Source organism: Carcharhinus amblyrhynchos, chromosome 25, assembly GCF_965287045.1.
Source record: "Carcharhinus amblyrhynchos chromosome 25, sCarAmb.v2.hapA, whole genome shotgun sequence".
Taxonomy (NCBI): domain Eukaryota; kingdom Metazoa; phylum Chordata; class Chondrichthyes; order Carcharhiniformes; family Carcharhinidae; genus Carcharhinus; species Carcharhinus amblyrhynchos.
In genome coordinates, this window is record NC_137348.1 from 24,645,515 (window position 1) to 24,671,014 (window position 25,500).

The 25,500-nt window shown below is 40.8% G+C and overlaps 1 protein-coding gene across 5 annotated transcripts in view; it reads right to left on the minus strand.

The window, feature by feature from the left end:
• The window catches only part of cdk5rap2 (CDK5 regulatory subunit associated protein 2), a 117,934-nt gene that overhangs the window by 44,739 nt on the left and 47,695 nt on the right, over positions 1-25,500 (minus strand). For all 5 annotated transcript variants that reach the window (XM_080212174.1, XM_080212177.1, XM_080212173.1 and 2 more), the window contains exons 16-32: positions 24,411-24,548; positions 23,120-23,299; positions 22,216-22,410; positions 21,014-21,205; positions 20,198-20,324; positions 19,802-19,947; positions 19,556-19,672; positions 17,786-17,926; positions 17,583-17,692; positions 15,698-15,837; positions 9,526-9,678; positions 8,486-8,601; positions 8,190-8,330; positions 7,604-7,696; positions 6,824-7,206; positions 4,696-5,149; positions 1,175-1,400 (exon numbers count right to left, since the gene is read on the minus strand). In XM_080212174.1, coding sequence (XP_080068300.1) covers positions 1,175-1,400; positions 4,696-5,149; positions 6,824-7,206; positions 7,604-7,696; positions 8,190-8,330; positions 8,486-8,601; positions 9,526-9,678; positions 15,698-15,837; positions 17,583-17,692; positions 17,786-17,926; positions 19,556-19,672; positions 19,802-19,947; positions 20,198-20,324; positions 21,014-21,205; positions 22,216-22,410; positions 23,120-23,299; positions 24,411-24,548 — 3,052 coding nt within the window. The remainder of the gene's footprint in view (positions 1-1,174; positions 1,401-4,695; positions 5,150-6,823; positions 7,207-7,603; positions 7,697-8,189; positions 8,331-8,485; positions 8,602-9,525; positions 9,679-15,697; positions 15,838-17,582; positions 17,693-17,785; positions 17,927-19,555; positions 19,673-19,801; positions 19,948-20,197; positions 20,325-21,013; positions 21,206-22,215; positions 22,411-23,119; positions 23,300-24,410; positions 24,549-25,500) is intronic.

Genomic DNA, 25,500 nt, shown 5'->3' on the forward strand with positions numbered 1-25,500 from the left:
TGGAAATCCTGCACCTCTCCCCCTCCCAGCCCTGATAGCTACCAGCCAGGGGCCTGTTGCTAACCACTGCCAGCAGGAATCAGGGTGGGGCCTCAGATTGCCATGGGGTCAAGGCCACAGGTAAGTGAGGGCAGAGGGAGGGGTCAGCAGCAATGGAAGGAGTCAGTAGCACCCTCCCATCCAGCCAGGAGCTCACAAGCTCCCCCACAGGGTTTGCTCTTCAGGCTTCCCGTGTGGCAACTGCATCCCCATCATGAGTTAAGTGCCAGTGACAATGGTATGAAACCCTAAGTGCACATTAATTACCCACTTAAGGGCCTAAATTGGCAGCAGTCCAGGTTGATTTCCACAAGCCTTTTTGCCCCAGACCTAATACAGAAAAGGCAGGAAGGCAGTGGGATTCCTAACCAGAATCTTCTTACTAGACAAAATGCCCCTTCTACCTCCAAAAGTGCCTCAGAGGAAGGCATTAAATTTTGCCCCTCACGTGTGAGTTAAGTGAAGTACCTGTCAACTTTTGGCAAGGGATTCTTGAAAAAAAGTCCTCAACCCCGTCTAAAGGTTTACAATCCAATGAAATGGGTTTTTAGCTAATTTTCAAAATTCCTCCCTTGTTTTATTCTTGTATCACCAGCAATGTTGACCTGAAAACCTCTTCTATTAAATTTACCAAAATTACGTGAAGTTGCCACATTTAAAAGCATATTCTTTCTCACATTGCAAATAAAACAGCTCACCATATAAATCAAGTTGTCTATAGAGATTTCAGCGTAGATATTGTTGCCTGGGGTACCTGCGCTGTTGTTCATGACACCAAAGTATCAAGAATCAGAGCTGGAGAGCTGCGTAGGCCTCCTAGAAGCCATTACTCCATTCTTCTTTCTGCAACCCTGGCACTCTGCCTTTCATAGAATTAGCCTGTTTATAACCCAGAAGGCTCGCCTTGTAAATCAAGGGAAATCAAAGTGCAATTTAAAAGTATAACTAGAACAGTAACCACTGCTCGAAAAGTATAGCACTTTGATGCATACTTAAGCTAAAGCAATTTTTGACAATGAGCAGACCTACAGTACAACTGGGTGTGGGAAAGGCTCGTTCCTTAAAATTTACATTTTGAAATGCTGAATAATGCTTATGGACAACTGCTCTTTACAAATAATGTTGAGCTACTTACCATGCAGAGGAATACAATGGAGCTTTAATTTTTCTGCCTGGGTGACAAGTGTTGCCTCAGCTGCATACAACTTACTCTGCAACCGTTTGTAGTCTTTCAATACTGCCCTCAGCTGATCAGTGTGCTGATGGTCAGAAGGAATATCTTGGCTAGAAGTGGCAATGTTCACATTGTTGATTGACTTTGGTCGCCTGAGCGGGACAGGAAGGCGAGACCTAGTATTGGTCTGAATAAAATAAATGAATTAAGGCTTTTATGAGTAGCAAAGCGAAATCAATGTTTCCAAAATATTTCAGAACCTGTAGTATTTTTATGTACTTGGTTACAAGTAGAAAATGGTAAAAATACTCTTCAACATATGAATACTTTGTCGCTCAGTCAGATTTATTACAGATACTACTAATGACAGCTACATAAGTGTTCCAGGTTAACGTATCCAAGTCAATGAGTGGAATTCTCCCATCTGAGATTGAAGTCCCGTGGCTGGCATGGGGAACGTTTCCCACTGTTGAGGCTGGCAGGAAACCATACCATGTTTTCTGGCCCAGACCTCTCTTTCCGCATCTGTGAGTTTGGCTCTGTATTCAGCGGCAGGCAGGCACATTGGCTCCAGTGGGTTTCCTGATCTGCCACGGTGGGCACCAGTGTAAGATCCACTGGAAATTCATGCTGGCATAAAAACAATGTTTGGATTCTCACTCAATTCTCCCTTTTGCACACCATTGAACCCACGGGAGAATTCCACCCTACGGGCAGGATTTCTGAGCTCCATCAAGATCAGGAAAGATGCAGTTCGGACCCAGAAATACCAATGTGGGCTGTCGAGTAGGCTAATCAAGTTAAGAGGCTGACTGGGATTTGCCTATCCACCTCCAGTTTGCTGAAGCAATAAGGAAATAAAGGGAGCAGATCAATTTCATTCAGTAGCAGCAGACCGGGTTGCCAGCTCGCCAGGCAGGCCTACTGGTCCTCTGCTTGGATGGGGCTGCAGCCAAAGGCCACTCAAAAATGTCAGAGTGCATCTTCTGATTGGCCCTCCTGCTTCGTGAGCCTACCCCCTGCCCTTAATTGGACAGGAAGCCTGCCCCATGCCGATTAAGGGGATACCCTGGTCCAAATCCCAAAGATTTGCAACATAACTGCTGGCAAATAGTTATACACCAAGAATGGCAAAGGCCAGGAATAGAGTTCCTTCCTTCTCCCATTGTCATGGAGCTTAAGTCAAACATCAATCTTTTAATTGAACATATTCTGGATAAAAGGCAAAACTAAATTAAATCGTGATTCCAACTAGTGTTCCATACAGTTTCAGTCACCACACCTAAGGTAGGATGTGTGCGGGTCATTGAAAAGATGCAGAGGAGATTTATAAGAATGTTTTCAGGGATAGGGGATTTTAGCTACAACATTAGATTCACCTCGCAGCAAAGGAGATTGAGGAGAGATTTGATAGAAGAGTAGAAGATTTGACTCAGGTAGACAAGAAAAAACTTCCCATTAGCTGATGGTACAAAGACAAGGGGACACAAACATAAAAGTTTGGGGAAAAAAAATGTAGGGGGAACATGAAGAAGAACTTTCTTTTAAAATGGGAGCAGTAATGACCTGGATCTCTCGGCCCACAAATATCATATAATCCCTACAGTGCAGAAGGAGGCCATTTGGCCCATAAAGTCTGCACTGATCATAATCCCACCCAAGCCCTATTCCCGTAGCCCCACATATTTACTCTGCTAATCCCCTGATACTAGGGTCAATTTAGCATGGTCAATCAGCCTAACATGCACATCTTTGAGCTGTGGGAGGAAACCAGAGCACTCGGAGGAAACTCACACAGACACAGGGACAATGCGCAAACTCCACATAGACAGTGACCTGAGACTGGAATTGAACCTGGGACCCAGGTGCTGTGAGGCGGCAGGGCTAATCACTGTGCCATGGTAGAAGCAAAACCAATCAATAATTTCAAGTGGAAACTGGATGGGCCATGAATGAAATAAATTTGCTGAGCTATAAGGGTAGAACAGGGAAGTGAGATTGGCTGGATTGTTCCCTGGAAAGCTATCATTGACTTGATGGGCCAAATCGTTTCCTTCGCATCTACAAATGCATGGGATGAAGTTTCATTCTCGTGGTGGATCACAGGATTGGGAAAATTCCCAGCTCGGCCTACCTACCTTGAGAAAAAATGCCTACAAAAGTGGCATATTTTTGTCAGGGAGGCAGGTATGGGCTGGGGTCAGGCTTGCCGACCCAGGCAAGAGACTGAAAGCAGTTACAGGAATGCTGGATACCGAGGCATCCTGTTTAAAAGGCCTGCCACTCCAATGCCAAGCTACGTGCTTCCAACTAATGACCATGGCCTCTCTTGCCACCAATGCCAAGCTATGCCTCTCTACCTATCCCCATGGACCTTCATACCCCTAAAGCCAAGCTATGTCCATCCACCCTAATGGTCCCTCATGCCCCCTATGCCAAGCTATGGCACTGCACACCCACTGATTCTTTAGTGGATCAAGGGACATCAAAATGCTGTAGCATGGTATAGGGGGCATGAGGGGGTAAGGCTACATGAGGATCCAGAGGGGAATGGGTGGAGAGGCATTGCATAAGGAGGGAATTCTCAAATGATCTTTTAGCAAAGGTCCCCTTAGGCAGTCTAAAATTCATGACTCCTCTAGTCTAACCCTGTAAACATTGCAGAGGAATACGACTTGCCTACCTCTGCAATGGAGCCAGCCAGTTCAGGAGTGCCGAGGGTGGGATCTTGATAAGAACCAGCCCACATGGTTTAAAAGGCACTCCTGAAAATCAGAGACTGTGAATGGGATAGGGAATTCCCGAATCAGGACTTATCCGTCATTTTTAAAGGCCTCCTACAACCCTAATAACTGTTCCCTTAAGGGGATCACTTTAGGACCCAGGAACAGACCCAATTCGTCACCTGTTCCCCACCTTAAAGCAACAATTCAACCCTTTATCCCTGGAGATGAAGAGAGCACTGGCAAAAAAATTAGAAACTGTAGAGCTTAAAGTAACCAAGCCATTCCTTAACATTTGCCACAAGATCATTACTGTAAAAGCAACTGATTGCCTCTTAATTACACTCTTAACTAGATTGCAAAACTCTTATACCACATTCAAGAGCATCAGATGCAAGCCAGAATTATACATTACAGCAGGAATGTTGTCCGAATGGGAACAGGTGTCCAACTTGATGCCATAGGCTTTTGGGAGAATATACCCAGTCAAGGTAAAAATCCAAATTAAATCCTTCAATGCTGACAACTGACAAACTGGAATAAATTGCATCAAGGCCATTAAAATATTTGAAAAGAATGAGTGTTTTTTTTGTAGGATATTCAACAATGGAATTAGTACCAGTAATAATAGGAAATGGACTGAGGATGTGCTTCCAGAACAAAATCTGCGGTTGTTTTCACATGGTACAGGACACTGAAAAGATAAGGCCTTGAGTTTTTGTTCAAAATCAGCCTCCTTCTTACAAAAAAAAAACTTACTGTTACAGGTGAACCTGATATCTGCTCTGTGTTCTTTCCCCTGTTTCTCAGCTCCAAAGATTTTGACCTTGGTAGCTTTGAACCTTGGAGCTCTTTCCGCTCTTGAACCTTCACTTCTTTTAATCTTCCATCCACGCTCGTTACCCTTTGATTGGCAATTTCCAATTCAGCTTTCAGCTGTTCAATTTCTTTGGCCATGTTTACAATCAAGTCAGGGTTAAAACTATTTTCACCTTCTCCAGAGCAGTTAAGTTTTACTTGTTGCTTAAGAAGGTTATTTATCTTCTTGTGATTCTTCAGCTTATTCCTTAACCTCAGAACTTGCTTTCTTAAGCTGCCTTCACTCTCATCATTGATTTCTTTCTCAGTGTCTCCATTTTCACTCACTGACACGTCTTCTCCATGTTGATCTCGTAGCTCAATTACCTCTGTTCTCAATTTCTCGATTTCATTCCTAGAAAAGATGGTTTATAAAATTAATCAGTTAATAGATGAACTTTATCACATATAAATGACCTATTCTTACATAAAATGTCACAAGTGATGCTCATCAAAGCAAAACATGTTCATAACTGCACACACTGTGCTTTTAAGCACTTGACGTAGGCTGTGTTATAAAAAAACTCTCCGAATTAACTGTGTTAAATTATTTCAGATACCTGCTTTGCAATCTACAATCGAGAGACATTGGTTAAGATTTTTCCCCCAAATACAAACTATTTGGTTCACTGCAATCTATAAGGGACATGAATAACCTTTGAAATCAAGGGCAGGATTCTCCAACCTCACCCACAGCAGCGATTCTCCAGTCCTGCTGTACCGAACGGACATTTGACTGGTTGCCAAATTCTCCATTCTTGCTGGCAACGTGGACAGGGCGTGAATTGCTGGAGAATTCCGGCTCAAGTCTTTAACTACTTTCTTTCACTCGCCATGCTTTAATTCATGGACATGAAATATCACATTTTTTCATCCTTTTTGTACCAGAATAATTTTTGTGGGCTCGTGAAGCTTTAATCTTCAATTTGCATTGGCAGAGAAAAGAAAATATCAAATCAAACAAATGAAAATCCATACAAAACTCAGCTAAGAAACGAAGGGGTTAGAAATCATATGAAAGCTATGGTACAGAAAGAGGCCGTTCAGCACATCATATCTGAGCCAGCTGAAAAAACACAGCTGCCCATTCTAATTCCACTTTAGCTTTGCAGGTTTTTGCATTTCAGGTGCAGAGCCAGGTAGCTTTTAAATGAGTTGAGGGTTGCTGCCTCAACCACCGATCTGGGTTGTGAATTTCAGACACCTATCAACTAGTGGGTAAAAAGGCTTTTCACTAATATTCCCTCCAATCCTTCTCCCAGTCACCATAAACCTGTGCCCCTAGTAACTGGCCTCTCCATTAGGGGAAACAAGTCTTTCCTGTCTACTCTGTCTAGGCCCGACATAATTTTGTACACCTCAATAAAATCAAGCCTCAGCATCCTCTGTTCTAAAGAAGCAGCCCCAGCCCACACAATTTTTCCTCATAGCTGCCACTTTCAAACCCTGACAATATTTTTGTAAATCTCCTCTGTACTCTCTCCAGAGGAAATATGTCCTCTTTGTAATGTGATGTCCAGAATTATATATAAAAACCCAGCTCTGACGTAATCAATGTTTATACATTCTTGCTCCTCCAATAAAAGAAAGCATTCCATATTACCACCTTATCCCCCTAACCTCCCTCCCTTCAGGAACCTGTGGGCATGCACTCCAAAGTCTCTCACTTCCTCTACCCCTCTTTGTATCCTTCCGTTTATTGTATAATAATTTGCTTTCTTTGCCTTCCCAAAATACATTGCCCCACACTCAAATTCCATTTGCTATTTTTTCACCCACTCAACCAAAACGTCCATAGCTATCCTCTTCACTATCAATTACAGAGCCAATTGGGAGAACATAGACGATAAACAATCAAGCCAACTGGGGAGAATATAGAGGAAAACAGTTAATCAGTCAGAATTGGATGAAGATTCAACTAAAATTTCCAGCTTTGGAGTCCATTAAATGAAACGGATGAACCGTGCTCAAATCAATGTTTTGATAAGCTCCTTTATTCGTATTATCTGGAGATAAACATGGCACCTACCTGAAATCAGATACTGACGATGCACCATTCTCCTCCATTAAAATCCTCATTGTGTTAATTTCTTCTTCCATTTGGTGCTGCTTCACCTCCATTTCATGCAACTGACATTCTGTAATCTCCAGCTGTGTCTCTACTTCTTGCTGCTGTAGATATTTATCTTCCAATTCAAAATTAATCTTGTTCAACTCCTTCATTAATCTTGCAGACTCAAAACTATTACCTGCAGCAGCAGAGTCACTGGGCACCACTGAATCATCTAGCTCCTGATTTTTCTCAGTAGCCGTTCGTAGGGCCTGGGTAGTAGATTGCAACACTGGCTCCATCTCCGATGCACATGTGACTTCTGAAGTGGTCTGTATACATTTGTTGTCTTTGGACAAGGCCTACGTTTTAGCAAATCAGATAAATGCACAGACAGTGAGGAAACAATCCAGAACTTAAAGACATACCAACAGTGTTAGACTTTCATTTATGTCAAAACTCAGACTTAACTGATTACACTTAACCATGCCATAAGAATAATTTTATAAGCTGTAGCTTCATTATCAAATTGAGAGGAAAGAAAATGGCCACATCAAAAATGTGTGAGGCAGGTTATTAAGAAATTCCTGCACTGGTTCAAGTGCACGCTATTTTCACATACATGCACCTTTAAAAAAAAACAAAATGATTAAATTCGGACAGATTTTCAAAGTCTGTTTGCATCAACATATAGGCCAGTGGCTGTAGACCAAAGATAAACAGGTAAAGCCAGAATTCCTCATGGGAAAAAAGTCCTACCAAATGACGGTTCTCAATCTGGTTAAGGTTCTGTATCTGTTCCTGAAGGACTCCGTTCATTTTCACTGATTCTTCAAGCCTTTGATTAAGTAGCTATATGAGACATGAGCGGGATGAGACAAAAGAATGAAGTTTGAAGAAAAAAAACTGGACATATGAAAACTATAGCATATATAACTGAAGTTTAAATGGAAGCATGTATTGAATGCAAAATGGATTACAGAAGACCTGAAACAAAAAGTAACAAAAGATGTTTCAAGCCTCAAATAGTCAGATTAAACATTCTGAAAATCCTTATAAATATCTGAATAGTTTTATATTAGATAATAAAAATTGTTGCATTTTATAATGGAATTCAAGCACAGTATTTATGTGAAATACAGAATAAGATATATTAACGCAGTCGCCAAATTTCTATGCAATGTATATTGTATGCTGCTAAGAAATCACACTTCTGTATATATTTTTATATTCAAGTAGTCTGCATTCTGAACCTGTTTTGTACTACTTCAGAAGTGGTGTACAACAGTGGAAGTAAAATACATTCAGTTATAGATTCACCACTGCTTCAGAGCAACTTCTTCACCTTAATTTGAGCAGCCATTGTTGGTACATCATGTTTCTCTTGACTGTCAGAGCCAAGGATGGAATGCTCCGACACAATTTTATCTTGCAGCTCCTGATTGTTGGCTTGCAATGCTTTTAAAGCCTTTTGAAGTTCAATAACCTAGATGTATGTAAAAGGCAAAACAATATTTTTTAATAGATGAGTTGTCTGCAGTATTAAGCAATAATGCAACATAAAATATTCCTTTCTAATTAAAATGGGCAAGAGTTGAAGAATGGGTTAGGAACAAAATATGATTTTTAAAAAACTATTACCTTTTGTCTGAGCTCTGGCAGGGAAAGTTTTACAATTTCTTGCTCCAAGTCATCAAACTGTCCCAAGCAGATGCTCAGATATGAAGTCTGGTCTCCATAGCTTGTAAACATGTCACCTAGAAAATATTACAGATCAGTGAAGAGAGCCTGCAGTGCACAATATTCTATTATTTCAGTTCAAAGATCTCAATACACTGGCGGGGATTTTCTGGCCCACCCCATGGCAATCTTCCAGCGGTGGACCCGGCTCACCATCAATATCCACGTGCATCCTATGGCAGCTACCATGGGGTGATGCCTTTGATGGGACTGGAAGATCCCACCAGCAGGAAGGGCTGGAAAATCCCAGCTATTGTCTTAGATAATGGTGGAAGTTACATGTTGGCTAAGTAAGCATTTGAAGCAATAAAAGAGGTTAAACATTTCGGGGAAGATGACTCAATCATGAAAGGTACCAACTATAACGTTCACCCGTTCCCACCTACTGCTCCAAACAGAGATGACTAATCCGTATTTCCAATATTTACAGTTTGACGGTCATGATATTATTCTGGCACTAAAAATATTATTTCTACCTGGCAAATTATGTATCAAATGACATAGGTTTTATGCATTCAAATTGCACTATAATCACCAAAAATTTCTGACAAACTCCCATGTGATCAAGGCAAGTATTCAAAAGATTCACAAGATACAATCCTGTTACGTCCTCCTCCTAATATATATTTACTTGTCCCTGAATATAATGCAGTGAAATCATGAAATGTTGCATTAGCAAATGCGAAAATAATTTTTGCAGCTACCATATTAATTGTAACCATTTCAAACCACAATTCAACTTTGACCCGTATACTGGAAGAGAAAACAAGCTCAACGTACTAACAAGTTTACAACAGAATAATTCTTTTTAAAATAGATATTATCTTCGGCTACAAGAGACCACCTACACAACTTATATGTGTGTATATATACATATATATATTCACGCACACACACACACACACACACACACACACACAGAGGGAAAAGTAACAACATACCAGAATCATTGGCTGCACCCACTCCACCAGCTCTAGCCTGCATCTGTCCAAGTCGGGACTGCAGAGACACATTCCAGCGCTGAGAGTCTTCTAATTGGTGCCGTAGAGCTTCAAACTCTCTAAAGTCAACCATGTCCACGTTGGATGCAGTATCTAGGGGCAATAACATTTCAAAAACACAAATTATAAGCCAAGTGACTATTTATGGCCTTCACTGATAAGAAATAAAGCATAAAATTGTATTTTTCAATAGGGACTGTGCTCTCATCAGGCCACACCCTGAGTACAATGTTCAAGTTCTGAACATTAAGACATTGGGGCAATCTTACCAAAAAAATTCTAAGTGTCAAACGAGCATTAAAACGAGAGAGACGCAATCGTATGGCATTTAGAAAAAAAGGGGAAAAGTGTGATTTTTGTCAGAAGTGGGCGGAGCCTATCCATGCCAGGAAGCCGACTGCTTAACCAGTGCACAGGGGCCCTGATCTCCTAGTGTACAGTTTGTAAACAGTGCACTAGGAGATCTGTCACAACAACTCCCTTCCCACCAGGCGATCCCCAATGCAAATTACCCACTCCCTGCCTCCCCATCGTGGGCCCACCCCATTCAGGCTCCCCCACTCTCCCCATAGCCCTGCCCGTTTGCACTGCCCAGTGCCTGGTGGGCAGTGCCAGGGTGCCAGGTTGGCACTGCACCCCCTACCCCCAACCACCTGAGGAAGGGGAGGGTGGGGGGAGGGCTTCAATAACCTCCAGTCCCACCGGTGAGGCCATCACGTCAGGTCCCCGTTGATGGGGACCATACATGATCCTCGCCGGTGAGGACGTTCACCGGCGAGCAGATAAGGGCAAATGAACCTAGGCGATTGCATCCGGAAGTCGCTAATCACATTCAAATCAAGTAATGAGTATTTAAATCAGTCTTGCACCATTCCCTGGCCCTAGATTGATTTTGCAGGTACAGCAGGGCTGATAACATCGCAAGAGGTGAGAAACCCAGGCACGGGCCCAATTTTTCACCTGTTGTCCCCCCACCCCTGCTCCCCAAGGGAATTATACAAGTGCAGAGGACAATGCAGAAGCGACATTATGCTGATCACAAATGTTGGTCTTTCAGTTATGTGGAAGGACTGGAGAAATTTAGGCTTCCAAGCTTTGGAGAGAGATCTGATCAAGATATACAAGACAGAAAATAGCATTAGAAAGACAGAACCAAAATGTTACTTCAAACTAAATTAATCCTACTCTCTTAAGGAGACATGGGTTCAACTGGTGAAATTTAGGACAAGTATATGTTCCATGAAGAAAATATTAAATACATGGGACTGACTTTGGAAATTAATAGGAAGGCAACATTTTTGAAATTATTTGGGAAATGTTGCATTGAAAGGGAGAAAGAGTGAACGCAGGGCGGACCATGTAGCCTTTCCCACTCAAAAATCTTGTGATCTAAACAACATTTTCCTGTTATTTAATTTTGTGAAATGGATCAAGAAGAAACAGGCAACAAGACTGGAAAATGCAATTCTTATCACATTAGCAACTTACTAAATATAAACCAATAATTTTTGTTCAACAAGAGGGACAGGAGGAGGCCACTCAGAGACACAGGACTGCCCCACCATTGATTAGATCATGGCAATCAACTTCTTTCATTTGCCTTTACCTCATATCCCTGGATATCCTTTCCAACACAAAAACCCTATTGAAATGCAACTTACTCAGCAGACATTTTAGGGAAAAGAGTTTGACTTCCATTGTGCACTGTGTGGTAAAAGCACTTCCTGATTTCACTCCTACATGACAGTTGAAATTTTAAAATTAAGTCCTCTTATTTTACATTTCCCGAATCAGAGGAAATAATTTTTTTCTGAATCTACCCTATTGAATTGAAACTCGGGAGAATATAAAGTTTATGCAACCTGCCCTTTAAGTTCTCACCCGAAAAGATGCCAGATGTGGCAATTAGGGGAATTTCACAGTAACTTCATTGCAGTGTTAATGTAAGCCTTACTTGTGACTAATAAACTTTACTGATAAGATTCTGCTGAATCGGTGTTGTGCCTCCTCCATAGTGATATATCTGATTGGAGGTTCAGTGTTGAAAGTATATACAGTACTCCATATAGCAGTTGACCAGTCAACTAAAACATCACTTAATCATTTTTGTTTTCTAACCCCCTTGAGATAAAGGCCAATACCCTATTGGACATTTTAATTACTTTATGCACTTTCACATTAGCTTTGTGACACCTAAACCTCTCTGCTCTTCATCTCGCAATCAAGAAAAAAAATCCAATCTGTCTTTCATGGATTCAATGTTGATGATCTCTCACTTCCCCACATTGAACTTCATATCTGCTATAGAATCAAGAATCCCTATAGTGCAGAAGGAAGCCATTTGGCCCATCGAGCCTGCAACAACAACAAATCCACCCAGGCCCTATCCCCATAACCCCACATATTTACTCTGCCAATCTGCCTGACACTAATGGTCAATTTAGTGTGGCCAATCAATCTAACTTGCCTTAGTCCATTTACGTTCCTTTGCAAATTCTTGTACCCATCTGCAGAGCCAATCATACTTCCTCATCTAAATGATATATTTGTTTAATCCAATACATTATTAAAAGCTATCCCTTCAGGTATTAGTTTTTCTAAATGAAATATCTATTAATAATTAAAATATGAACATCTATATACTCAGTTCCTCATTTTGAACAGCACTTCTGTTACTGAAAGCAGTAGCAATGACTAAAGGGAGGTCACAGAACAAAGTCTGTGGTACAGTACAGTCTTTGTCAAGCACACAAATGTTTAGATGCTGTACTTGCAACTTGCTTTTTTAAATTACTGTTTCGGAGACTAAACTGAATCACACAATTTCACTCAATCAGTTTTATGCTGAATTCATATTTCCCAGTCTTTTTAACTTAAATCACTGATTCAATACATTTGTTCCGCAATTGATGAATCACCAATAAGTCTAAAATCAGTTGCACTAAAATAGGGGCAATCAACAGGGAGGAAAGTTTTAGGAAGTGAGCCTCGGGATACACCAGAAACTTAAGATTAGAGGAAAGATGGCCCAAAAGCAATAAAACTTTCAGCTTTGGTAGCGGATAAAACATTTGTACTTGAATGCTGGCTCATGCCAATATTTAAAAAGATTAGGACAGCAAGCACTAAAAATTGCAATTTCCAATGGTGTGCTCTCATTCCAAGTTGTATAAAGCTATGCGGCTAGACTTTGACTTCCTGCTTTTAGGTTTCCCAGATTTTTGCGTGATAACTCAGCCAGCAGCCTGGTACCAGAAAGTAGATCATTTAGTTTTAGAATAATAAACTACATTTCCAGATATTTCCAAAGCTGCAAGGCTACAATTTTAGGAAATATAAATCCAACAGCATCAATGCAGCATTAGCTCTATAAAAGGTAGTGTTGGGTTGGTGATGTCAAGCTAAACAATTGTAAAGCCTGGAGGTAATGTATGTATTAAATTATATGCTGAAAATTATGTATTTGAAGGGTACTCTACTCCAAAATGAAGTAAGAGAATTTTTAAAACAAAAGATATTAATGGATCAAAACAGATTTTTAAAATTATATGTAGCTATCAAAATGATAGCTGCAGGATATTGTAAAACATCAATAAACTATACTGTCTGCTACAAAACCACATAGGTCGGAATTGCGGGTTATCTTGTAAACTGTTCAGCGGATAAATTTAGCCAGCACCCACTCAATGATTATATCAATTGCCATTGGTTGGCTTTATAAGTGGAAAGCTAAATAAAATTGCATTTAGCATCTGGGCAGGACAGTCTGATTTAATTATTCTTCCAATAATTTTAAGGCAAACACATAATTTAATTGTAAAGCTGCATCATCAAGGGTCCATAACTCGTTTCAGAAATTAAATGTAAAAGAAATCTTCTGAATAATAGATTAGATTGGAACATTTCACAATGAACAATATAACATATTTGGAAGTGACATTTAGTTTTTTGAAAAAAAATCTACTGTGACATTACTGTACCTTCGCACCTATAGTTTGTAAGCCAGCCTGTTTTTTTTTTGTTAATTGGCACTGAGGTCTGTAGTGGCATCTTTTATTGTTGCTAAAGTCATTTAATGGGCCTTTTGGTCTATTTTTAATCTGGGCCTAATGCAGTGTCCCGAAGTTTTACAACCCTTTTGAATTGCTGAGGGGAATTTCTCCATCCGAAAGACTAATTCACAGATGTTGCAAAGCTATAAGATCCAGTATCATGTGAGCATATATTCTTTCTGTGCTAACCCAAAACCAGGGTGTATGTTGGTAAGAATGTTGTGTTAGAACAGTATTTGTAGCTGTTAAGGTTTATACAATTACATGGATGTTTTATTTTCTTGTTTGTAATTGGTAATAGTTATTGATGATTTTCTTTCTGTGTGTTAAATGTATTCTTAAATAAACTTTGTTTGGTTAAAGCTCTGTTGTGGGTCATTTGAATCATACCTGGAGTGATAGATCTTATGCTTAGCCATGCCAAAATTCAAAGTGCAAAGCTTATGATTTAGGCAGGCTTCATAAAACACCTTGTAGTTTCTGACCTGGATTATATCACCATGCAAGGGCTGAATTTTCAAAATGGTGAGCCCTCAGCACCCATCAGCTTGACAGTTGGCAAGGAATGCATTCTAGCGTGATCCACTAGGCCTGCTGCCATTTCACACTCAACTGAGCTTTCATTGGCAGCAGGCAGGACTTTTACCCTCACTTGGATGGACGTCTGCAGTGGCTAGAAGAGTCACGGCAGCGCAAAGCTATGAAACGTTTTGGAACATCCTGAGGTCACGAAAAGCAAAGTCTTCCTTTTTCTAAGCAGCAGATAAGAAACATTAAATTGATGTCAATGGGCCCAATTTTGCCAAGAACTCACACCCGCTTTTGGGTGCAAAATCGCAGTAAATTCAGGTGTTGGGTCTGTAAGGCGATCTGCACCCGAAACCAAGCAGATCGCGCCTTTACCGACACCCGATTTCCGCACCCTAATTGGCCGGCCCGACGATTTGAATGCATTAGCATGCATTTAAATCAACTTAATGAACCGTGTGCCCAACTCTACCGCCAAATCCCATTTTACCGTCTTCGGATCAGTTTCAGATCTGCGCTTTACCAACCTGCAGAATAAAAATCTGAGAACGGATTCCTATTCTGCAGGGGAACCTCCGAAGCCCATCTTCCTCGACCACCCTTCGCAGACCTCCCCCCTACACCGCTCCCCCGCTCCCCCCCCCCCACCCCACCCCAGTGAACCGAACCCCCTGGGAGGCAAAACCCTTCTCTCCCACAATCAAACCCCCCCAGGAGGCAGGCTCCCCTCGGCAGAGCGCCCCCCCCCCCTTCCCTCCCCCCAGCCGGCTTTGGACTGGGGTAAACACAGTAAGAAGTCTCACAACACCAGGTTAAAGTCCAACGCCGGCATCTCCACATCAATGAGTGCAGGTCAGAAGGATGGTGGAGGGGGAGCAGCAATCCAGGTAGGTTGGGGATGTGCTCTACCGGCGGGGTGGGAGGTCTTTCCACCCCACCCCAAGCGCTCTGTTTTGTTTTGTCTTTCGCACCTGGGTGTGCTGTTTCAGACTTTTTTTCAAACTGCGCATGCACAGTGCAGAGCTCCGATCGTTCTGGCAGTGCTAAGCCCTGACCCACAGCGCAGATCAGACCAGAGCCGGCAAAAAGCACATGGGCGTGCTGGAACGAGGATTCTAGGCTCAGATCCGTTTTACATCCGTATCCGGCACTTAGCCTCCGATTGGTAAAATCTGGCCCAATGTCTGTGGGCTAGGGAGGGAAGGAAAAAAGTCGACATCAGTCAGGATCCCCGTTTGTGATCCCTACCCCATGACTTCTGCTATAATGTCCACATTGGTGGACTGAGTGTACAAACAAACTGCTGTGATGTCCATTGTTGAATAGGTCAAATTGTTTGGGGTTAGTCTTGCTTTTCCAAATGCAACTTAAAAATCCTTCAAAACCAAAACTGCATGGCTCCCATTCATTTAAAATGCAATGTATTATTTAAATCTACCTTTTAATAAACTGTTTTTTACATAAAAGTCTTTCAGGAACTAGTTTGTTATCGTTTTCCATAATGCAGTACAACGTTTTCATTTGCATCCCACCTGCTTTCCCTTTTGCTTCCTGGATTTGCTGTTCCAAGTTCTTCTGTAGATTTTGATTAATTTGAATGCTTTCCTCAAGCTGTTGCCGTAGCAACTGAATGGCTGTCAGCTCCATCTGCAAGGCTTGGATGCGACTGCGGCTGCACAAATACGTGTTAAAAAAGCAGCGTCATGGGAAAGGAAAAAAGTAACAGAGCTCCTCACACAGCCAATTTATAAAAATGTACACAATATAACATACATTGGGCAGTTTATTTATTCTGACAGACACAAAATAAATAAATAGGTTTCCATAAGAGTCTAATGAAGTACTGGATAATAGGAATGCCAATTGTCAATTGTTGGAAACAGCAAAAGCATTGATCAATTAGTTCTGGGGCCCAGAGGAATCTCTCGTATACAATTAACAAGCATCTCTACGGAAATTACAGCATAACCATAAAACTCTCTCTACAGTGCAACTCCCCCACCCCTAATTTACAATGCCAGCTTTCCTTTACCATCTAAGTGGAATTGGGAATGAGGGTCAAATTATAGAAATCATAGAAACTCTACAGTGCAGAAGGAGGTCAGTCGACCCATTTTTGTTGGTGCAGACTCAATCTCACCCCAGGCCCTATCCCCACAATCCCACACATTTACCCAGCTAATCCCTCAGTCTCAGGATACTTTGGGAAATTTAGCGTGGTCCATCAACCTCACTCGCACATCTACGGACTGTAGGAGGAAACCAGAACACCTGGAGGAAACCCACGGATACACTGGGAAAACGTGCAACCTCCGCGCAAACAGTGACCCAAGCTGGGAATTGAACCTGGGTCCCTGGAGCTGTGAGGCAGCAGTGCTAACCACTGTGCCACCCTATGATGATATTAATATTAATGATATTAATTATACGATACTAAGCTATGATGTAGCACAACGCCTGCTAGGAATTTGACTGCACTAAAGCTCATTTCAAAAAGTCCTTGCAGCTATAAAACAGAAACTTCAAATGCATGGGTCTGAACTGAATTTGAGCCCAGGTCCCAAACGTAAAAGGCTAGTAATTAACCCACTGCCTTAGATAATCCCCTCAGACATAGAGTAGGGTGTTAAAAGAACATTACTGACTTCTGAGTCTCATTAAAAGTACCATGTATAATCAAAAACAGCGTAATTTATTCAAGCTAAAACCATGAATTTCTAGATTAAGAAACCGATGTTGTGTATCCTTTGCAGCAAAGAATGAAAGCAAAGCATCAACAACTTCTTCGCAGGGTTAACTAGTTTTTATTGTTCATTAAAAGGTGAGCTCAGTATGAGAAACAAGTTCAAGCTCTGATTTTAAATGCATCAGGAAAATTCCACCTCTAATGTACAACTTCTTGACAAAAGCAAGCTGCGACATCAGATCTTGCACAGAAAAGCAGAAAATTTGGAAATACTCAGTGGGTCTGGCAATATCTCTGGAATGAAGGATAGAATTAACATTTCAGGTCTGTGGTCATTCATCAGAACCAATGCGTTGATTTTTCTTGGAATGGCAGGCTAAGAGGCTGCCAAATAGGAGGTTGTCTCCATGAATGTGCATGTGCTGGCGCCATCGCCAACTCAGGACCCCGTTATGTCCCGATTTTTGGGTCTCGAAGCCCAGGGCAAAATTTAACCCGCTAACTCTGTTTCTCACTTTACTGATAGTGCCTGGGTTGCTAAGTATTTCTAACATTTTCCGTCTTTATTAGAGTTCCAGCATCTTACTTTCAAATGAACGCTTGTGTTTTGTTTAAAAATAAGCCAGCTACAAGCAGTAACGCATGAATCTTCAAAATCCTTCGTGTCTAGATCTCATTTTAAAAGAATCCCCACATATTTAATAAAGATAGCAACAGTCACAGTTTTCTACCTGTCTGGTTCTTTCACTGCTTTGATCAGTCTAGAGTAGAGCTGGTGTTCTGTTTTTAGTGCATGACGCAAGTGTTCCTCCGACATCTGATCTTCTAAAGATGGGACAGACTGCAAAAAAAAATTAACCAGCAATCATTTTGGTGCTGTTGTTAACTGGATCTAAAAAGCTAGGCTCAAGTAGCCATGCAAACGGTGACAAACCTGCTGACTGTCTCCACCAATGATAGTTCTTTCTCTTGGAGGGTGATCAGGCCTCTGGATACCATCCTTTAGCTCAATCACCTCTCTTGTAAAATGCTCCGCTCTCTTTACCTCAGAGGTAGAAAGTCTAGACTGAAGATCCTGTGATAACAAAAAAAAAGTTTACAAAAGAAACAACGAAAACAAGGGAATAATCACCTTCCATTCATGGTGGTCTAGGGACTGAACTAGTAACCCAGTAGCTCAGGTTCATGCTCTAAGTTCAAACTCCACCCAAACAGGAGTTGAGGTGAGAGTAACTACCCTTGACATCAAGACAACATTTGACCCGGTGTGGCATCAAGTCTGGCAAAACTGAAGGAAAACTGGAATCAGCGGGGAAATCTGGGAGTATTTAAGAGCCCCAGCAGGCACAAAGAAAGATGGTTATAGTTCTTCGAGGGTAATTGACTCATTCCTAGGATATTGCTGCAGGAGTTCTTCAGGGTACCATCCTAATGCCAACCATTTCCAGCTGTTTCAATAACCTTCCCTCCGTCACAAGATCAGAAGCGAGGATGCAGGTTGATGACTGAATGTTCAGTACCATTTGCCGCCCCTCAGATACAAAGTAGCAGTCTGTGTCCACGTGCAGCAAAATCCGGACAGCATTCGGACTTGGGCTAATAAGTGGCAAGTTATAAAGTTACACAAATGCCAGGCAGTGACCACTTCCAACAAAAGAGAATATTCAAAGGCATTATCATCCCTTAATCACTCACTTTCAACATTGTGATGGTTACAATTGACCAGAAACTGAACTGTACCAGCCACATAAATATTGTGGCTACTAGAGAAAATCAAAGGCTGGGAACTCTATTGAGAGTAGCTCACATCTGACTACCCAAAGTCTGTCAAAGACACTAGTCAGGGTGGTGGTGGAATGCCCTCCAATTGCCTTGATGAATGCAGCTCCTAACTGCACTCAAGAAGCTTAACATAATCCAGGATAAAGCAGCCCACCTGATCTGCAGCCCATCCACTATCTTAACATCTACTTTCTCCATTATAAGCACAATGGCATCAATGTGTACTATCTACAAAACACAGTGGATGAGGTTCTCTGATCTTATCTGTGACAGCGAGAATGGAGAATTTGGTACTCAGCCAAAACTCCATTCACAGCCACTGACGAGGTCAGAGGTTTATGGCAACTGGTCTTACAGTATAATGAATGCGTGGAACTCTTTACCATAGAGGGCTGTAGGGCTGGATTGTTAAGTATGTTCAAGGCTGAGATAGATTGATTTTAATCAGTAAGACAACAGGGACAAGGCGGGAAAATGTTGAGGATTATATCAGATCAGTCATGATCTCATTGAATGGCGTAGCAGACTTGATGGGCCAAACAGCCTGCTTCTACTCCTATGTCTTATGGTCTTATTTGTCAACTCATTCCTTTGATAGTGTCTTCCAAATCCACGGACTCTATCACCTAAAAGAACAAGGGCAGCAGACAAATGGGATCACAGCATCTGCAAGTTCCCCTTCACATTTTACATCATCCTGACTTGGAATTACATCACTGTTCCTTCACTGTCACTAAGTCAAAATCCTGGGACTCCCTCCCTACAGGCACTGTTGGGGTACCTACACCACACGGACTGCAGCAGATGAAGAAAAATGGCTTGCCGCCACCTGTTATAGGTGAATTAACAACGCACACATCCAAGAACAAGTAAAAATGAAATTTACCCCATTGGACAAAAAAAGATGGCCTAAAAGTCTTACTTTAATAATTTCATCCTTGACCAGCATGGTTTTGGACAATGACTCAATATTTGCAGCCTGGGCCCGAGTATCTTCTTCCAATTTGTCAAGTAAAGACTGGAGTTGAACCACTTCCATCTGCAAAATTAAGAAGTATAAAAAAAATTCAGTTAGGCAGTCACCCAGATGTGAATTATATGAAGTAATTTGAACAGCACTTAACTATCAATTATGTCTGAACTTATTCTAACTATAGCAGATATATACTTTTGCCTCATTTTCTTTCTTTAGGGCCTTGTTTAGTTCTTCAGTTTTTTCAGCGAGTTCTTTTTTCAGATTGGCTGAGTTCTTCTCATTTTGGGGCACTTTAACAAGACTCTCATCTTCTGCAGGCTCATGTTGATTTAATTCAGCTAAGTGATAGAAAGAAAGGACAAGCATTAATTATGGAGAGCAATCAGATGGGGGCATGCTGAGAGGGCATAAATGTATTCTAAAACTTGGTTCTATTATATGACTGAAACAGGGTTTCCTAAACATTTCCAATCAAAGAACATTTCTGACTTCCCAAAAGTGTACACATACACACATTACTGTACCAAAAGGTAAGTTACATAAACAACTTGTTTTTAATTTTACAACTTCTTCTTTGCTATTACCTACCTTCTCTCTCATGCAGCTGTTCTTGCAATATTTGTATCGTTTGTTTCAGCTCAAGAATATGCGAGGGGGTTGGGGTTTCATTTTGTGCAAAATATTGGTCTTTCTTTTGTCCATGTTCCATTAGTTTCTATCAAAAAAGATTGTAATTTGTGTCATAATGTTTTACAGTCACAGAAATAAATAATACACCATTGACGAACTCATTATAATGAGACACCCAATGAGCTTTTCAATTGGCTTACCACCTCAAAAATGAGGTAATTGTCTCTCGCAGCCTTTGCCCATTGTCAATGAAAAAGTCAGAACTGTTATTCCTAACAACGCTCTGTAACAAAGAAGCCGTTTTCACTAAAACCAGTCTTCTTAAAGTTCAAAAAAGCTAAATTTGGTTGTCATCGGGAGCCCGAAAATCCACATGGATCCCAAAATCTTTCCTAACTTTGGAAGGACCTCTAAAAAATGGCATAAATCTGGTTCTGCGAGGATCTTGCTTTCCCTCAGGGGTTTTTGACCTATCTTATAAGAAGCAGAATCTCTTCCTGTCCCCTACAAATGTCACTAAAGTATATAAATAATGTTGACTAAATTTTGGATGACATTACAAGGCAATTAAATTTAAATAACTGGCTTCTGTCTGATTTTAATTAACCATTTTGAATCCCATTACATTCAGCGTCGACTGCACATCTGCCCAAGAGATAATCAGACTGTTATCAGTTTAACACAGAGACTCGTATTTCTTGCAGTATTAAGAGAGGTAAAAGTACAATTTCACGTCATTTATAAGAATACATCTAGATGTGGAGCCATACTCACATTAATAATCTTATCCTTTTCATCTGAAGCAGCTTTAAGTTGAGCCATTTCTAGTACCTGCTCCTGATTTAACAGACAGTCGTGTTTCCACAGGCCCAAGTCTTCCTGGTCTTTCTCAAGGCTCTGGCGATTCAGTCCCTGAATCTCACGACTAAGCTCAGCTAGACGGCGGTTGTAACGTTCTGATGCCTCCTGTAAAAAAAAGCAAAATAAAAATATTCAGTTTTCCACTGTGAAGAAAATAGCACCTATTGCAAAAGGTTACAAATTTAAATTTTAAAAAATCATTAGAATCCATGCGTGGCTGATGGTATCAATTTTCAACAATAAGAAAAAAATTCAAAAACCCAAATTTTACTGATCAAGTCATTTGAACTCAATAGATTAAGTGGTACCCAGTAAAAGAATGTTTCAGTGGCACCATTACAGAACATTGATTGAATAAGGACACAACACTTTCATTTCATAAGAGGGTGTTTTTGGAAGCAGCAGTGCAAATATTCTAGGTAAAAGGTTCAAAAGTACATGTTAAGAATTCTGTGATCGTTTGAATGATTTCTTTTTCTTGCCCATGCTATCACCCTACCTCCAAGTCATGTCCCTCTTAGGCTCCTGTACAAGGGTGGTAATCTGGAATTTTTAAACAATAAGACTGATGTTTTCTTCAGGGATTCAGCCTCCTGCATCTCTACTCTGGCAACTATGCTTGGGGGAATACCAGCCTGCAGAGATATAGCCGTTGTTGATAGAACCAGGGTAGCAAGATTCGCCTGTGTTGGGAGCTCCTGATCCTGCCTCTGATACCAGACAACATTTGTTTTGTTTTATACAGGGCGGGAAAAGTTCCTGCCCTTACAGGGTCCATCAGAAACACCCGAGGCAAAGTGAAAACTCAGCAAGCATAGGTTTTGGCTGTTTTCCTGGGGCTCTGTTTTGAGACACTGATGGGACTATTTTCAGCCTCCCTGTGGCAGTTGATATACATGGCTTGTTACAAATACCAGGCATAATGATCTTTTTTGCAGTCTAGCCCAGAGATGAATCAGAATAAATTTCACTGCAGTGTAAATTTTCTCAAGTTATTTCAGAATCAATGCATCTGAAAAGTATTCAATTGCATCAAAACTGTTGACAATACAACTGCAAGCAATAAAAACATATTCAACAATTACATATTTTGTATCTGTTTCTCAGCCACATACTTTGAGTAGTTGATCCTTGCTGTTAATGGTGTTTAATAGTTCTGTAATCTCCTTCTCATGCTCTGCATTCAACTGCCTTTTCTCCGCCCAAGCATCCTCCAGCATCTTCTCCTTTACCTTTAAGCGCTGATTCAACTGCTCTGCCAAGTCTTTGGTGCCACATTGAGCCTGGCCCAGCAAGGAATTTGTCATCTCCTGGATTAGAAAATAAATTGAAATATATTACAGTTAAGGACCACTTTCATTAAAAAGCAATTATTTTAACGAAGAACTTATGTACCCACAGTGAAGTATCTAATTCCCAAGAATTTAATGAAGTGGGATGAAACGGGGCGGCACAGTAGCACAGTGGTTAGCACTGTTGCTTCACAGCTCTAGGGACCTGGGTTCAATTCTCGGCTCGGGTCACTATCTGTGCAGAGTTTGCACATTCTCCCCATGTCTGCGTGGGTTTCCTCCGGGTGCTCCGGTTTCCCCCCACCGTCCAAAGATGTAGGGGTTAGGTGGTTTGGCCAAGCTAAATTGCCCCTTAGTGTCCCAGGATGCGAAGGTTAGAGGGATTAGTGGGTAAATACGTAGGGATAGGGCCTCGGTGGGATTGTTGTTAGTGCAGACTTGATGGGCTGAATGGCCTCTTTCTGCACTGTAGGGTTTCTATGGAAACTCCTTACATGTGCATCCCCCTCATATCATCATCAGACTGGCATCTGAAAACTGCTTTTTTGAAAAAAGGCTTTGTTAACCAAAGTTGGGATAGGAATTCATCAAAAGCATTATATTGCAGAATGATCAAACCAGTTATAAATATCCAATATATTGCTTATTTGCACAATATTACACAGGATCTGAGCAGCACGAATGTCTATTCAGCATAATCTTCAGTTTTTGCCATAAGATTAATTACCTCCAGACTGTCGGTCTTATTCTTTAGAGACTGCTGCAACTGTGAAATAATGGCATCCTTCTCACGGAGAGACTGTGCTCGGCTATCCTCCAGCTCCTGTTTCACTCTTTGCAAATTCTTGCATGTATTTGCAAGATGCTGCAATTCCACGTCTTTTTCTTTAATCATACCATCCAAGCGCTTCAAAGAAAAATGAAAATGAGTAGTAAACAGAGCACTGCTTACCACAACTAAAGCAGTCATACAAAATGACCTGGAAAACACTGGAGGCATCTTATATTCTCTGCTGTTTTTGTAAGAAGTCTGGCAGCACCAAATTAAAGTCAAACAGGTTTATATGGTATGTCGAGCTTTTGGGGTGCTGCCCCTTCATCAGATGAGTGACTCCACTCACTTGATGAAAGAGCAGCGCTCCAAAAGCTCATGATACCTAATAAACCTGTTGGACTTTAACCTGGTATTGTGAGACTTCTTACTGTGCCCACCCCAGTCTAACACAGCATCTTCACATCTCTGCAGTTTTGGGAATAGGAATATGAACAAAATAAAGCATTTAATGTGAACTTACAATAAAGCCTTGAAAGAACACTCAGGTCAAAACTTAACTTTTCAAAAGGTGAATAAGAATAATCTGAAATAAATTGTTCCTATCTTCTTTTTCTTGAACAAGGATTTTAACTTTCTTGTGACACTATGACAATGATACCACACACTTCATAATATTTTTTCTATAATTGAATATAAATTGAAGTACAACCAATATAGACACTTAAAAAAACCGCTTTGCATCACATTGAAAAGTATGCTGGATGGGTTCAGGTCTGTAGTTTGAGAACTATCATGGGAAATTTAAGCTAAACTTTCATTCAAATTGAAGTATTCCTCTATTTTCTAATTTTTCTGCCCTTCTCTCCACAGGCTATAATCCTGCAAACTGTTTCTCAACACTAGCATGTAAATGGCTCCAATTAAGACTTTCCTACAGCAGTTGCTGCTTTTCAATGACCAGAGCAGGACCGTTTTACATATGAATTTTGAATTTCACTCTTAAATTCGAAGTAAAAAAATGTAATACTCAGGCAAGTTTACATGCCAAAGTTTTACTCAATATCTAAATTCTCTGAAACTATCAAGACACAGAGAGGCACATGCAAGTTGACAGAAGCAGTTTGCTAACAAATAATTTCTTGCCTCACCAAAGTACAACTTGTGCTCCTCTATGTCCATACAAAATAGCTGTAGGATATTTTATATTCGTATAGTACATGTAATTCCTGCATTAAAGACTTACATTAATGGTCTCTTCACTGTTGGCAAGAAGAATCTTTAGTCGATCGAAATCATGTTCCCTTTCTCTCAAAGCTAGATGCAGCTGTTGAATTTCATTCTCCTTTTCGTCAACAGCTGCGTGTTTTTGATCAATGGCTTGCTTTAGGGTTTACAAAAAGCAATTGCAAAGAGTGAACATTATGGTTGTAGAAATAAAAGCAAATGGGCACAATTTGCTTCGTATAAAATATTCAGTAAAACACAGGCTCATAGAATCCTTACAGTGTAGAAGGAGGCCATTTGGCCCATCAAGTGCTGGCTCAACCGATGAACTATTCTCAGATTGGGATGATATATCAGCTTCGGAGCAACGCAAAATTGGTTCGTTTCATGTATAGAACAAACTGGATACAAAAATTTAGAATTGATTTACTTTTTCTTGCTAGTGTCTGATAACCTAAATCAGGCATTGGCTGAGAAAAGTTTATTTATTAGTGTCACAAGCAGGCTTACATTAACACTTCAATGAAGTTATTGTGAAAGTCCCCTAGCACCACACTCCAGCATCAGTTTGGGTACGCTGAGGGAGAATTTAGCACAGACAATGTAACTAACCAGCATGTCTTTCAGACTGTGGGAGGAAACCAAAGCACCTGGAGAAAATTCAGACAATAGCTTAAGCCAGGAATCAAACCCAAGTCCCTAGTGCTTCTAAGGCAGCAATGTTAACCACTGTGCCACAGTGGGTTAATACATTATACAGCAGGGAAATCAAATTAACAGTTGCATGTGTGCGGAGAATTGGTATCATCACTGAAGCATTCCAGGTAATTCCAGATAATGTTCCTGTGCTATAATTTTTTTGTTTCTGTGTTGTAATTTTCTTTGTTCTCTGGGGTTTTAGTTAAGTCGGGCAGCATAGTCGGTGCAGGCTTGGAGGGCCGAAGGGTTTGTTCCTGTGCTTAATTTTCTTTGTTCTTTGTAATGGCGGCAAATCCATTGATGTTAGATTAACTCCAGAATAAATTAGCAGCTCATCAGCTAATTTTCCCTGAAGCCTTTGACAAAGCTCTCCTTACATTGATTTACTTGCTAAGGCAATATAAAAATAG